The sequence below is a fragment of the Thermobia domestica genome, chromosome 17 (assembly GCF_964235325.1).
Source record: "Thermobia domestica chromosome 17, izTheDome1.hap1.1, whole genome shotgun sequence".
NCBI lineage: Eukaryota > Metazoa > Arthropoda > Insecta > Zygentoma > Lepismatidae > Thermobia > Thermobia domestica.
Window position 1 is genome coordinate 182,613,838 of NC_137470.1, and position 15,683 is coordinate 182,629,520.

The 15,683-nt window shown below is 34.4% G+C and overlaps 1 protein-coding gene across 1 annotated transcript; it reads left to right on the forward strand.

Moving 5' to 3' along the window:
* Window positions 1-507: 507 nt before the first annotated feature.
* Window positions 508-12,441, forward strand: LOC145673845 (uncharacterized). The gene is made up of 3 exons (XM_081743617.1): window positions 508-563; window positions 9,270-9,328; window positions 11,560-12,441. Exons 1-3 carry the CDS (start codon window positions 543-545, stop codon window positions 12,248-12,250), a joined length of 771 nt encoding a protein of 256 aa, XP_081599743.1. The 5' UTR covers window positions 508-542; the 3' UTR covers window positions 12,251-12,441.
* The last annotated feature ends 3,242 nt before the right edge of the window (window positions 12,442-15,683 follow it).

Sequence of the window (15,683 nt, forward strand, 5' to 3'; positions counted from 1 at the left end):
CCTCAGAAATGTGAATTATAAGTTTATATTCCTTCATATCAATTGAAGCATCCGATTTTTAAAAAATATTGTCTTTTCTAATATTGTGTGATTCTTTGCAATTAAGCAAGTGAAAGAATCTGAGTTAAATGCAGTTTAATAACGTGTAAAATTTCTCGTTTATCGCTTGTGTAACGACTGAACAATTTGCGTTTCATTACAATTTTTTATTACGTTTATTGCACTTTATGACAATGTTAACCAATCCTGTAGGACAATATGTGCGGTGATGCTTTACACAATCTTCCCGTACAATGCAATGCCAGTATCACGCTGATCAGTTCTGACTTGTATTGTTTTTTTTTTTTTTATATTTTTTTCTACCATCTACCCAAGTGCTGATCCTCTTGCATTTTACATGTATGCACGAAAGTGAAACCCATTTCATGAGAATCGTCCATGCGAGATGATTATATATATATATATATATATAAAAAGTTATTGTTGTACACAGTAAGTCAGTCTACCTCCACCCGTACTCCTGTGCCCAGCGGCCACTAAATATGGAGCTCTGGTGTACAACGGTAAGAGCTTCCGAAACTTTATTGTTAATAATTCGCTCAGATACTTGTTTTTGCATAGCCGTGGACTAAGAAATGTAACTTTCTTTAGAAATGCATTGTTTCATTCATAGATTAAAAAAAATAATAATCATGAACAACAAACCTGCTTAGTGAACTTGAAGTGTATCTATATATCTACACTAAAAATTTAAAGACTTCCTAAACAAAAGAGGCTTCTTTAAATAATCAAGTTACTTAACGAGATTTCAGTAGTGGTTAATAATTAACTGTTTTCTGAACATTAGAACTTTCGCTTTTTTTTTTCAAATCTTAACTATATGATACAAAACTAACAAGATTTTTTGGGGGGGTAAGGAAATCAGAAATAATAGCCCTTACCTTCGTAACATATTTAAACATAGTTTACTTTTTACATGGATGTATTTGCTTTATTAACAAAAATGTTAGCCTGTCACTAAGAGGTTCCATCACGGCGAAATTAAAATATCGCTAATTTTATAGTAATTACGTGATATCTTTAACTAGATAAAAGCCAATCGAAAAGTGGAACAAGAGCTCCCTAGACAGTATTATTTTACATGAGATACCGTTATCACAACTGTTATCTGCTTTTGATTTCCTGCCATTTAAAAAATCGGTGTTTATTTTCGCGGTCCTATATGGCTGCAACCGGAAAGCTACTAGGTGACTCGTGGTAACGATACTTCATGAAAATAATATTGTCTAGGGAATTCTTGTTCCACATTTCGATTATCTTTTATCTATTTGAAGATATCACATAATTACTGTAAAATTAGCGGTGGTAACGATACTTCAAGAAAATAATATTGTCTAGGGAATTCTTGTTCCACATTTCGATTATCTTTTATCTATTTGAAGATATCACATAATTACTGTAAAATTAGCGGTATTTTAATTTCACAGTGATTAGGCCTCTTAAATATTTGATAGGAAAAAGAACTGTTATATCTCAATAAAAATATTCAGTACGGAAGTAATACTAATGGTTCCTGGAGAAGTTTGTAGAATACAGATATTAGCTGACCGTACGTAAAAAGAGTTAACCACTTCATAACCAATTAAGTTTCATTGTTATTAACATTAATTACTTAAAGAGATAGCAATTAGTTTATTTAATAATTATTATTAATGAGTAAATAAAATTGAAATGTTTCGGGAATTAGCAAACGTTATCTAGAAACAAATTCCAAGTATTCTTTTTTGTACAAAGTACTTTAGTTTCAAATAGGGAAACGTTTAGAAAAATACTTAACGCTGTTTGTAAACAAATACAAATCCTATTATAAAGTAGGTAATTATGTTTATAAATTAATTTCAAGTATCTTTTAAATTAAGTAGCTTTGTTTATTATTAATAAGTATTTCACAAGTGATAGTACTTCACTAATAACTTATTAAAAAGCATTTGGTATATTAATTAATATTGTTTATGGACGAATATCAAAAGTTTAAGAATTTAGGTATTCACTTATAAACAAATTTCATTAAAGAAGTATGAAATTTTTTTATTAACAAATTGCTAGCTGTTTAAAACTTCAGTAATGGTTTTGTACACAAATAACTCTGTTCTCATAAATTATCTGTTTAAACTATTAACATATATTTTGGATTTTTAAACAAGAATTTTAGGAATGATCCAAAAAATGGATAAAAAAATTTCGAACTTGGCCAATAATTAGGTGTTGGATCACGGGCCACTAGATTGTTGAGCGGCCCCTAAATCAAGTTTCCGTACTTTTTACAGAATTAGAACATCATACTTTGTTTATACTGTATGTAGTTCTCCAATATAAGGCCTATTTTTTTTATTTAAACATATTGGATTCTTTGATCCAAAAATAAAAATGACACAATTCTGGAATTTAATAGTTAAATTATATTCGTAAGTATCAAACGTTTATAAATTAATTATTTTATTAGTACATAACGATTAACGAATTAAGGGAAAGTCTACTTTCTACACAAGACGTGGATCTACAGTACTAGTAGTGAGAGTACTACACAAGACGTGGACCTACAGTTTAATGTGGGGCCACGTGATATAAGTTTTGAGCAGGAATCGAATTCAAGTCTCGTATGTCTAAGGCACGTACGTGAACCATACGGCAACAAAGAATTATCGTTGGTTCTTTTTTTTTAATGTGATTTCTAATGCTGATTATAGAAATAAATTTCATATGACAGTCATAAGATCTAACACGTTGATTGGTCTACATTCTTTAACCTAATGTTGTCGCTTTTTGCTTAGAAAATAAAATCAGAAAAATACATTCACTTTGAAGTCAAATATTTCCTCACATCTATTATTTCAAGACTCCAATCTGATATTCACATTATGCGAGTGAGGAATATTTTTAAGGATTCTCTGTAAGAGTGGTTGACAGTTTTTTTTTTTTTTAGGATTACTTAATGATATCTTACTCTGAGGAAAGAACGCAGGCTAAAAGTATTTGAGAACCAGATCCTGAGACGAATATTCGGACCCAAGAGGAACGGGAATGGGGAATGGCGGAAACTTCATAACAAAGAACTGCATAATTTATTCAATTTACCAAACATTGTTAGGGTCATCAAATCTAGGAAGCTCAGGTCTTGTAGCCCTAATGGAAGAAAATGATGACCTTTCGAAAGTTTTAGCTGGAAATCCAAACAGAAAACGTCCATTAGGAAGACCTAGGCTCAGGTGGGAGGACAATATTAAGATGGATCTCGCAGAAATAGGAATACAAAGTAGAAATTGGGTCCAGTTGGATAAGGCCAGAATTCAGTGGAGAGCTTTCGTAAACGCGGCATTGAACCTCCTGGTTCCGTAGGCCATACAGTTAGTTAGTTAGTTAAGTGATAAGACTAACCGCTCACCTACACCACATTTGTTACGAATAACATGGGGAATGAAGTAAAACATTCTACTCTGTACGTTAATGGTGATTATTTGGTAAATGCAAGTGAGTAATGTTGAGTAATTAGAGAATCAAGAGTAGTAGATACCTTGGCTAATACGAGTGGTGTCACAGAGCTACGATGAAATACTCTGAACTTGTGTTTATCCGGAGACGGTTAACACTAAAGGTAATAACGTCGTTACTGAGTAATCATGCCAATTATATAACAGTCAATATTCATTACCAACACGTTTCTCCATACCTGTCACTGGTTTTAAACTTGTCCAAATTACGAAGATCAGTCATTCTGGTGTTCAGGACTAGCGTTCTATCAGACATGTCGCATAATAAATGTATGCTGTGTTGTCAGGTAATGTCAAGATCATTTGTCATTTGAAAATAAAATAATAAATTTAATATTTGCAAACATTATTTATCGAAAATACAACATATTGTCGTGAGACAACAAAACGAGTATGCAAAGATCTGTTAGTTTGCGTGTCAAACTTTAGTGTCCCTTTTCAGGACCAAAACTATCCGAGACGTGGACCTGTATCTTTCTTTCAATTTAGCGTTCCACGCCTATGCCTGTTAGGCTAAGGGAGATGGCTGATTAAGGCAAGTGAATGCTAATAGAAGATTTGTTGAATTGAGAATGAGGGATGAAATGGGACTACCCCGAGAAAACCCACTGATACGATGTTGTCCACCATGAAATTACTTGGCTTAAGATCGAACCAGGGACCCCTAGCACCAGAGATAAGTGCTCTACCACTGAGCCACAGTATTATTCACGTAGATCTATAGTTTAAAGTGGAATCAAAATTACCAGAATGAGTTCATTGCCCTTCGATTGGGAATCGAACTCAGGATTGTGTGGACCGAAGTTATTAGGATAACTTTGATAGTATAGCAGCAATAATGATGAAGTATTAATATTTATTCCCGAAGGAAACCCAATGTGAAGTGCAATCTAGGTCTTTACAGCCTCACATCTACACCTTGACCATAGTAAGTAGAAGCATGTAGACTTAAACAATATTTTGAAAACTAAATATCCCGTTGTTGTCTTAAACTTGCTCCGATGTATTGACTCTACCATCAGTACTTTGTCCTCTGTTCGGTCCTCCTGGATTGTGATTCTGAGGAATTTTTACCTTTGAATATTTAGCTTTTCTTTGCACCTCGTATTTAGCTCTGAAATCAAAATGAGTGTAAATTAAGACCTGTTTTTCATTTATATGAACTATTTTAACAGAAAATAATATTATTATTAATTACATACTTTTCCAGCTTCCTTATTTCTATTAAGTGTATTACATCGGGTGCTGAAATGAGAGATGGAAACCAATTAATCATAGAATGTTATAATTGATCAATCTGATCACACACAGGTCATCTACGATTCTAGAGACACACATTAACATTTCTAAACTTCTTTCCTTTAATATTCCAAAATTATTATTTGGTTTACTGTGTGTTATATGTGCAGAACTGAAAACAGGTCAGAAGCTACGGGATGGCTAGAGAACAGAATCCCTCCCTACGCCCTGTAACTTCCGGTTCTTTGTATAGAGAAATATATGGTTAAGAAGTATATACAAGGTAACCAAAACAGTTCTTGCGTTTATGAAGTCTCATTAATCATGCGCACGAGGAGGATACGAAATAACGCACGTGCCTGCCAAGTGATCGGGAGCTAGTCTGAACATCGACCTTCAGTATACAAGCACGTTGGGCACATACAACAGTCATAGCTCGTCCAGTGTCGAATAGAAATGGGGGTATCGAAGCGGCTTGTTCGCGTGTGTTTTTTGAGTGGCTTTAAAGTGGGACTGTCAGCTGCCACATCAGGTCGCAGCATAGGGTCTATGCCAGACATTTGGGGAGAATGCCCTGAACGAACGCACAGCCAGGCATTGCTTCCAGAAATTCTATGGAACAGTGTGCCATGGATCATATTTACCGGATCTTGCGCCAACAGATTACCAACTGTTTAGCCCCCTCGACAACTACTTTCGTGGGAGATCCTTCCCAAACGAGGGAGACCTGCAGAACGTACTCATGGACTTCTTTGCAGCCACGACCGCTGACTTTTGTCACTAGGGAATTGTGTAGCTGCAGAAGCGTTGACAAAAGATGTTGGATGCTGATGAAGATTACTTCGAGACCTAAAGATTCGTACCGTCTACTGTGTTGCTCTTTGTTTATCAATGCTATAGAAAGGCAAGAACTTTTTTTGGTTACATTATCTATATACATATAAATGAAAGTGAGTATGTATGTGACTTAATAACTTTTGAACCACCCGATCGATCTCGATCAAATTTTCAATGTTGATGTGGTTTGGGCCTGGAATTGGTTTTATTATTTCACTTTGACGGTGTAATTTACAGGCGGAGGAAGGGGAGATATTTAAAATGATCGAAAATGATCGATATTAGTGTCGAATCCATAGCTTTCGGGATCCTTGAGACACTTCTGATGCCGTTTAAATCCAAATTCAGCCCCGCAACTTGGGAGTGGAGAGGGGTAGATATATAAAACGATCGAAAATGACCAATATCAGAGAGCACTTCAGTAATAGTATAAGGTGATTGACTAACGAACATGTTACTATTTGTTCTTATTTAATCCAGCGAAGCGAGTAATTGACGCTAGTATATTTTTCATCAAGATGGCTTAGCTTAATATTGTCCAGATTTTATAAGACACATTTTTTCCTTAGTGTGAAGCTTTTAGCAAGTTTAGAACAGACCGTACCAGTCAACGCCTAATTGGAGCAACCGATATTTAGATACTACTAATGGGAATTTACAATTTTAGTCTTATAGTACTATCATTTAAAAATTTGATAAGGGTAGACTGACTATAAAATTCGTGCTAAGTACCAAAATGAAAATATTGAGAAAAAGGTCAGATTTTATCTCAGAACTGGTAGCACATGGCCCACGCGCATTCTTCTGGTGATTATTTAAACTAAATCCACAGTGAATATTCGATAGCCCGATTTTAACTGAACAGTGTTAGGCATATAACCCACATTTGGCATTAAACCAAGCTTCATGTTGGACACAGCACGGATTTCATTTTCAGTCTAGAAGTGTATCGCGATATAGTGAGGATTATAAAACATGTCGCCACTGAGAACAAGATTGCTACTTTTGTACTAAGGAACTATGAACGTAAGGCGATTTCACGTAGCACTTTCTCGACAAAGGTAGCCCTCGTCTTAGTGTTCTGCTTACGAGTCTTGTTGGAGAATCCAATAGACATAAAAAAATATTCTAATATCAGCAGAGTTTATTGACTCGGGTTGTAACATTAATAGCTTTGGAATACGCTTTATAACATCACGTGTTTAATAAAAATAACACAATAAAATGGCGTTTCAAAATGGTTTCAATATAATGTGTTCGTACTATGCTGTACCCTTCTGAGTTTTCAATACGTATTCACTTGCTGATCTCTTCCTATGATCTGTTACTAACAAACGCAATTCGAACCTACAGTTGTTTTTCACCTTTTGTTTCTAATTTGTACATCTGTTGATCATCCATGCATACATGTAACATTTTTTTTTCTTAATATTATATGGCCGAGTAACTTTTGCGTGTACTGATTGTTTCCAGAATGATTGACAAGAGAGGGAAAGCTAAATCACATCGTTTGATTTACGTTTGCAGATAATATTGTCTAAAACGACACTTTGATGTTTGAAAGTTACCATTGAAGTTACAATAGTACAATATGACAATGGTACTAATTCTTAGTTATTTACAACCGAAATCATTACTAAAGTACCAAGCTGTATAAAGATCGACATATACCCTAACAAAAAGTCGATAACCAATTATATTAAGTAGTCGAAAAATAGAATGTCCTTTAACACTTCGTTCAGACAGAAAATGAAAATAACCATATATGTATTAACTAACTAACTAACTAACTCTATGGCCTATGGAACCCGGAGGTTCAATGCCGCGTTCACAAAAGCTCTCCACTGACTTCTATCCTTAGCTAACTGCATCCAGTTTCTACTTTGTATTCCAATCTCTGCGAGATCCATTTTAATATTGTCCTCCCATCTACGCCTATGTCTTCCTAATTTTCGTTTTCCGATTGGTCTTCCAGTCAAGACTTTGAAAGCGTTTCTACTTTCTTCCATTCTAGCTACATGACCCACCCACCTAAGCCTCCTAGACTTGACGACCCTAACAATGTTGGGTAAACCGTATAAATTATGTAGTTCCTCGTTATGAAGTTTCCGCCATTCCCCATTCCCGTTCCTCTTGGGTCCGAATATTCGTCTCAGGATCTTGTTCTCAAATACTTTCAGTCTATGTTCTTCCCTGAGAGTAAGTTACCATGTTTCGCAACCATGCAGAACAACAGGCATGATTATCGTTTTGTATATTTTAAGCTTCAAATTCCTCGACAGAATTCGCGACGACAAGAGATTTTGAACCGAATAGTAACACGATTTCCCTGCTTTTAGTCGACATTTAATTTCTTCGTGAATATGATTTTCGTCTGTTAATATTGATCCTAGATATTTGAAACTATCCACTTTATCAAAAGTATTATTTAATGTATAAATGTATTTATTTATTTCCAGTAGGCTGCTAGTTTGCTAGTTTTTTTTCGCGGAAATAAATAATTTCATGGGAAACATATGAAAGTCATATATAAAGTTTTACTGTCTCCCACCCAGCTTTTCCGTCGGAAATCAAACCCTTATTTACTACTACACCACTGCTCTGAAATCGATGCAGCATACTAAATGAGAGAAAACTGAAATAAAGATCAATTATTCCAAGATGGTGTCTTGTCTCGGGAGCTGACAACGTCAATCGGGAGTGTTGAGGGCACAGTGGCTCAGTGGTAGAATGCTTACCCCTGGTACCTGCTTCGATTACCGTTCCAAATAAGTTTGTGGTGGACGAAATTGTGTAAGTGGGTTTTCTCGAGGTACTCCTGTTTCCTCCCACAATTTCATTCCACCAATTCTTTCATCATGCTTTATTTGTCATTAATCATCTGTCTCCCTTAGCCTAAAGGACATAAGTGTGGGACGCTAAACTGAAATACTTCATTTCACTTTCATTTTGTCTCGAGTGGTGAAGAATAACAGTTTTATTTTATTTCTACTGTTGTTAATTGCTAAACTAACCTGGCGCGCTTGCTTTTAAAATGATATCCCTGGAACAAGTACCCTGTAGAAAGATATTAATTTCTTTTGAAATTTAACGACGAAAGCTTACGCCCCTTTAGAACAGAGGAAACGGATTGTTAATTAAAGTGAATAATTAAGAAAGAGTTCGTGGAGTGATAATGTGTGACGAAACGGGAGAAACCAGAGAAAATCCAGTGACACGTAATTCTCCAACCACAATATTACTTGGTCTGGGATTGAGCCTGCAAACCCTCGACTACTTTGCCACCTTGCGTCCACTGGGAAAAATGGGAATAAAACCAAAGACAAGCAAAGGTAATCTTTCAAATCCTTTTACTAATGGATAACGCGAAAACTTGGTGTTGTGAGTAATCTCTGGATAAAACCACTTTGTAGTGAACAATATGATGTTATGTTCTGCTTTCTCTCGGTGCCTCATTTTGTATCATAAACCTAAATGTATCTCCCATAGTCTTTAGACCGCATACGTAATGTTTATATAGATTTCATTATCTTACTGCCACCATATATTGTAATTCAATTATTATGATTTTTACAGATAAAATATGTATATTAAATTTTCCAAATTAGTGTTTGTCTAACAACGTACATTTAATTTTAATTTCAGGTCTTAACAATAACCCTCACGCTGCTAAGCTTGGTCCAGACCGTATGGGGAGCGCACAGGTAAGATTTTATTTGACACATTATGGAATACCTTGCATAGCATTCGAATTAAGATAGGAAAGAAAACAAAAGCATTGCTGGATCCACCTGCAAACCTGAGCCTTCTAGATTTGATGACCATAAAAATTTTTGGTAAACGGTATAAGTTATTCAGTTCCTCGTTATGAAGTTTCCGCCATTCCCCATCTCATTCCTCTTAGCTCTGAATGTTCGACTTAGGATTTAATTCTCAAACTAGCTTGGGGTTCAGCAATCAGGCCCCCGTGTTTGCTTAACCTTCGGCCTCGCATCTCTTATGTGTGAGCTTTTCGTGCCTTTGCTCTTAATAATCCCTGAATTCAGCCAGCTGGAGGCTTCGCTCTCACACCCCGTCCTTTGCTCGGCCTACGCCCTCGCATCTCTTAAACTCACAATCCTACCGAATTTCAATTTTCTTTTCCTATTTCAACTACCTAAAAGATAAGATTTTGTATCCCAAGGAAATGCCCATTTAAAAACATGGTAATTACTTTATCCACCTTTAGACCCCTTAAAAATTAATAATGTTCACTTTTGACCATGTTTCTACAGGTTAGTCCCGGAAGGATACAATCATGCCAAATTTTATCATTCTAATCCTGCAGAAAGTGCCTAAACATTTTGGGGTGTACAAGACGTCTCACATAAAAAACATGGGAAAGATTTTTCAGTTCCCCATAAAACCATTCTAAAGTTGGATTTTTTAAAATTATTTTTACTGATTTCCTTAGGTAACGCTAACAAAAGTGTACAAGCATAAGGAATTTCAAATTTTTATTCTAATTCCAAGTACCTAAAACATGAGATTATAAGTCCAAAACGGACCTATTTAAATAACATGGAAAAATTCTTCATGACCCGCATTAGATCCCCTAAAAATTTAAAAAAAAATCACTTTTGGCCATTTTCCTGTCAGTTCGTCCCAGAAAGCTATAATCATGCCACATTTCAACTTTTCAAATCAACCGAAAGTACCTCTTTAATTTATGTCAGTTCATGTAGTTTTATATGTAGTTAGGATGTTTTCAGTCTACGTTCTTAACTAAAAGTAAGCAACCATGATCCGCAGCAATACAGACAACAGGCGTGATTATCGGTTTATCTATTTTAAGCTTCAAATTCCTCGACAGAATTCGCGACGGCAAAAGATCTTGAAGTGATTAACAACATAAATTCCCTGCTTTCAGTCGTCATTTTTCTTCGTGGGTCTGTTAATATTGATCCTAGATATTTGAAAGTATCTACTTTGTCGAAAGTATTATTTGATATTTTGACTTTTTTTATATGCTAATGATAGTGTATTGTATACAAGCAAACATGAGTTTTAAATATAAAAAATAATTGATGTGCATACCAATGTTGTAAATTACAGGTAATATTTTCCGCTTCTCTATTTGATATATTACCGTGGATGAAAATGATTTCGAACAAGACTGACAGAGATAGTAATCACAAGTCTTTGTATGCAAAGCAGGTTTTTTTCCGTGCATCATGTAGAATTACTTTCGTGATGATATGTCTTCATATGATATGGTGTGATTTCCGTATTCATTTTGTATGTACGTAGTGTAATAAATTTACGTCTTAATTATTGTATTTCTTGTTTTAAGTATACCAAATACATGAGCTTTCTACAAGTTACGTGTACTGAATATTTAAGTACTAAGATTTACATCCATTGTATCAACAAGTAAACAAACACGCAACCATGTTCACTCTTTACACACATATTTATACATATATAACTACATTACCAATTTTACGCTTTCTGTTATATTTTTTTTTTTCTTATTGATTGTATTTTATAATTTTCTTCCCGTCTAGCAGCAAACTAATTAGTTGTAAGAATGTTGTAAGTATGGGAATTGAATAGTTACAATATATGATAGTTTATAATAGTTTTACATTTGTCCCTTGCAGGCAAGAAATTTGTCTTATTTAGATTTTACTTTCTTTGATAACGCTTCTAAAGGTGATGTGTGCGTAAAGAGTTTGTTTTTCAGCATTAGAAAAAGACAAACATCAATCTCTTAGTTAACAGTATGCACTGGATTATAATATTTTATATAGTATGTTTCATTTACTCTGTGACATTAATCGTGGCACAATTTCTTCATATTCAAATCATATGTGTTGAATTTGTGTTTTATTTAAAGATCTTTTGTAAACGACGGTTACAAATAAATACTAATCCATAAATGTGTTTCTTTCAGAAAATTTGTCCGCGTAAATATACCAGTACATATTCACACCATTCACCATATGTACAAAGGGAGGTATGCGCCGGCTTATGACCAGTACAGACTTCTCGCAGCTGGAGGGAATGACGACCACAGTTCGTTTTCAGGGGTTCACGGAATCTCATCCTACGGAGGATTAAGCGACCATCATCATCTCTTTAGTCAACAAGAACTGCAATCATATAGAATATCTGACGATGATGATTGGAGTCTGTCCGACTTAAGCAACAACGCAGAAATAAGTAATAATGCCTATGGTGTGGGTTACTATGCTCCAAGTTGGCCTATCACTTCGATACAAGATCTAATAAATTCTGATTACGATCAGCATCATCATGTTCACTATCATAAACATCATCATACTCCTCCTCGTCGTCCTGTTCGCAGGCCTTACCGCTTACCAAAAATTCATCGATTATTCCTGTGCAAAGTAGGCAAAAAGCCTAATACCATTGAATGTAAGGTTGGACCCACTCCAGTTTACATTGTCAGAACAGGCAACCACCGTTTGATAGTAAAAGGCCACCCCAAGAAGGTTGTACACGTTTTCCATGGTTTGAAGAAAATTCCTTATTACTATTACAGGAAATTGATTCAAGCAAGACAGAGAAGAAGGAGACCGTATAAGATTATCAGAATTCGTCAATCATACACAAGCTCTTGAAGAAATAAACACGCTTAACAAGTACATTTCAGTCAAAAACATCAAAATTAAATTTAGTAAACAAAAAAGAAAACACTTGAAACTTTCAAATTATAAGCGAAGAGGTAGGTAGTGTTTAATACTGTTTAGTTTAGTAGTCAGGCAGCATATTTCTCTAAACAAATAGTCTATGTTATCTTCTAAACTTGAAAAAAAAAAAGTTGGTTTCAAAGTTACGTTTTAAATGTAATGACAATTTAGATTTCTCTGGAAAATATTTAAATACTAGAAATGTAGTTGTGACTACGTGGTTGACAACTCCATTCTTGTATTCTAAATAATATAAAGTTAATTTTCTAAAGTAAACGCTATTCTAACTCTTATAAAAGTAGAACGTAATATATGCCTAAGAAATTTCTTTTAATGCATAATTGGATTTGTAATTATCCTTAACATTTTTTCATTTTGAACAAAAAACGAAATTTTAGATTATAACTGAAGAGAAATGAAGTTAGATTCTTATATCGCGTGTTTCGATGTAACCACTCCAAAATCGCTTTCAGATACTAAGACGTACCTCTAAGTACCTCTTGGTTGATGCTCTGTTTAGTGTAAATAAATAAAAATTTATCTTTAAAGATAATTTCTATCAATCTCTCTTTTACGATCTCAATGATTTATTTTTCATGAGCTCAGTTGTGTAAAAATGGTTGTCGTATTCGTCTTTAGTACGGGTTACCCAGGCTCAATTTTCGGTGGGGTATATATGGAGGGGATTCCACGGCTAGTAGAAGTCCAGGGTTCATACATTCTTTTTCTAAATAAAACGCATTATTATTTTAGCGAAACTTATCTTGTCATTTAGTGTCAGATTATCTTTCAGTTTCTAATATATTTCAAAAGAAACGTAAGAAGTAAGTGTACCCTTTTGACCCCGCCGATTCCCATTTCTGATAGTGCCAAAAATACGTATGTTCTCTTCTGAAATACATTTTGTTATATTTGCTCAATTTCAATCCCTCATCACTATACCTCTTGAGCAAAAAAAATGCATACCATCATTCATACAAAATCGTGAACTACTTCGTATATTAATTTAGCATGGAATATCATATGAACGTTTTCTTTTTTATGTACATTCAAGTGCCTAATTAAGAAAAAAAAATAGTTTTGCTTACGGAATGGAAGAAAGAATTGATCTCATTCTGTCACTCATTAATCATTCATTAGACAAAAGAGCATAGTAACTCACAGTAGTGTGTTATGATTCAAAAAAAAATAAAATAAAAGAAAGTTACAGGAAAGAATTTGGTAGGTCATTTGCAATTTGTTGATATCATAGGCAAAACTACATAGAATAATGAAGCGTTTAATAGTGTATACCCTACTGGGTATTTTTGTACTATTTTCTCGCATGTTCACAAAATTCAAAATGTCTAACTCATGGTATGGATGTAGCATTACATCTAAATACACTAGGTGTGGTATATTTAAATGTTTATTGTTTTAAAATGACTTTGTCTCCTTTGTTGTAATTGAAGTTTGCGGTAGACGGTGTAACAAATTAAGTTGACAGATAAATGTCACGACTCTCATTCAAACCATTATTGGCACTGTTTCGTCAATACAAAAACAATTAATCTTGTCTCAATGTTACTTCTCAAACTAACGTTCAAAAACACATGATGTTTACTTTCTTCAAATTAATGGTGTTGGTGACTTTAATTGTGCCATCTGTTAACCTAATTAATTTCTTTTAAAAAAAATAAACTATATATGCTCTTATTCATAAGTGGGGTATACATTATTTTTAAAAAATATGCTTCATACATACTGTCATTATAAGAACATAGTATTTGACATTTCATAAGACATTTATGTTTATTTGTGAAATGACAAATGTGGTTTGTCATAGGAAATATTTTGTACACGAAAATAAATTTTTATATAATTGCTTAATTTCGAGATTTTTTTATTTTCTTTACATTTCATTGTTCTTACTTAATTTCCTTCCACTTCCCCTTCCTCCTCTTTCTCCTTCTCGCTCTCATATTATTATTATTATTATTATTATTATTATTATTATTATTATTATTATTATTATTATTATTATTATTATTAACAATGAGATGAATACAACATAGCAAGTGGAGAGTAAAAAAAATCTATGGAATTTTTAAGGCTTATCTAGAGAACAACAATTCATATAAGCCACAATCAAATACCTAACTCAGAGGCGGCATCTCATAAGGGGCCTGATGGTCTCATCCCTCCTATCGTTTTTGTATTAACATAGAAAAATGCATGTATCTTAAGTTATCCTGGTAGTACTATTGCTGTAATTTCCCTTTGAACCAAAAACAGTAGTTCTGACTCATTCAAATCAGTTTTACCGTGAACTACTTACACTTATGGGCACGCTATTCACGCGGTCAGTACAACATAAAGGGGAAAAGGGCCTGAGCTGTTTCAATATGGACTTAGTATCGTCTTTCATTGATTCGTGTGGCGAACAAGGTCAAAACGCAGCTTGAATGTAGGTGGCATGGGCCAAGAACCGTAGGCCCTCATCACACGGTTGCACCTGACCCCCTCCGAACGAAAAGATTTGAAGCTTGCTTGTTTCCAAAATTCGCATTCTCCGTAGAGGTTGTTGATTTCGCACTTTCACTTGTTTTGTCCCTTGACCTCGCCCTCTTTTCTTATTTTTGCTAAAGGGATGCAAAATCAACCACGTGTCCATCTCCCAGTTTAGATATGCATCTTCTTAGTGTCCCCCTGTGTTTTCGTGTGGTTGTGCGAAAATGGATAAAGTAAGCGTGTTGTTATAAAATATTACTCGCGTTTTCAATAGTGAGTCCTCAGAACTTTTTCACTTTTAAACATTCCTTCCCGGAAAATGACTTAACAGTTGTATCCCGTTCCTATCCGATGCTGAACGAAGTAAACCTCAAATCCGAACTATCGGCCGCATACAGCAATGACATTCTTTGCGCAATTAATAACACCAGTGATTTATTACTATTTCTGCGTGACAATGACTTAACAGATACATTTTCTGAGGTGTCAAAACTGGTGGACATAGTGTTGACAACGCCTGTAGCTACAGCCAAATCGGAACGTTCTTTTAATACCTTAAAATGGGACTTATCTAAGGAATTCAATGAATCAAGACGGACTCAATGCACTGACAATGTTGTCTATACACAAAGGAATTCAGCACAAATGTGATTGAGAAATTCTCCAGCCTTAAGCATAGAAAAGCAGAGCAGATAATTAGGTAAGTACCATTTATTACAGAAATACTTTATTTTACGTTGTTGCCGTATGAATATACCTAAAGTTTTTTCTGACTGCAATTTCGACTTTTTTAAGCAATTCACTTAATCAAATAATAACAATAATAATATCTTAGTAGTAATAGTAGTAGTAGTAGTAGAAGAAGAAGAAGTAG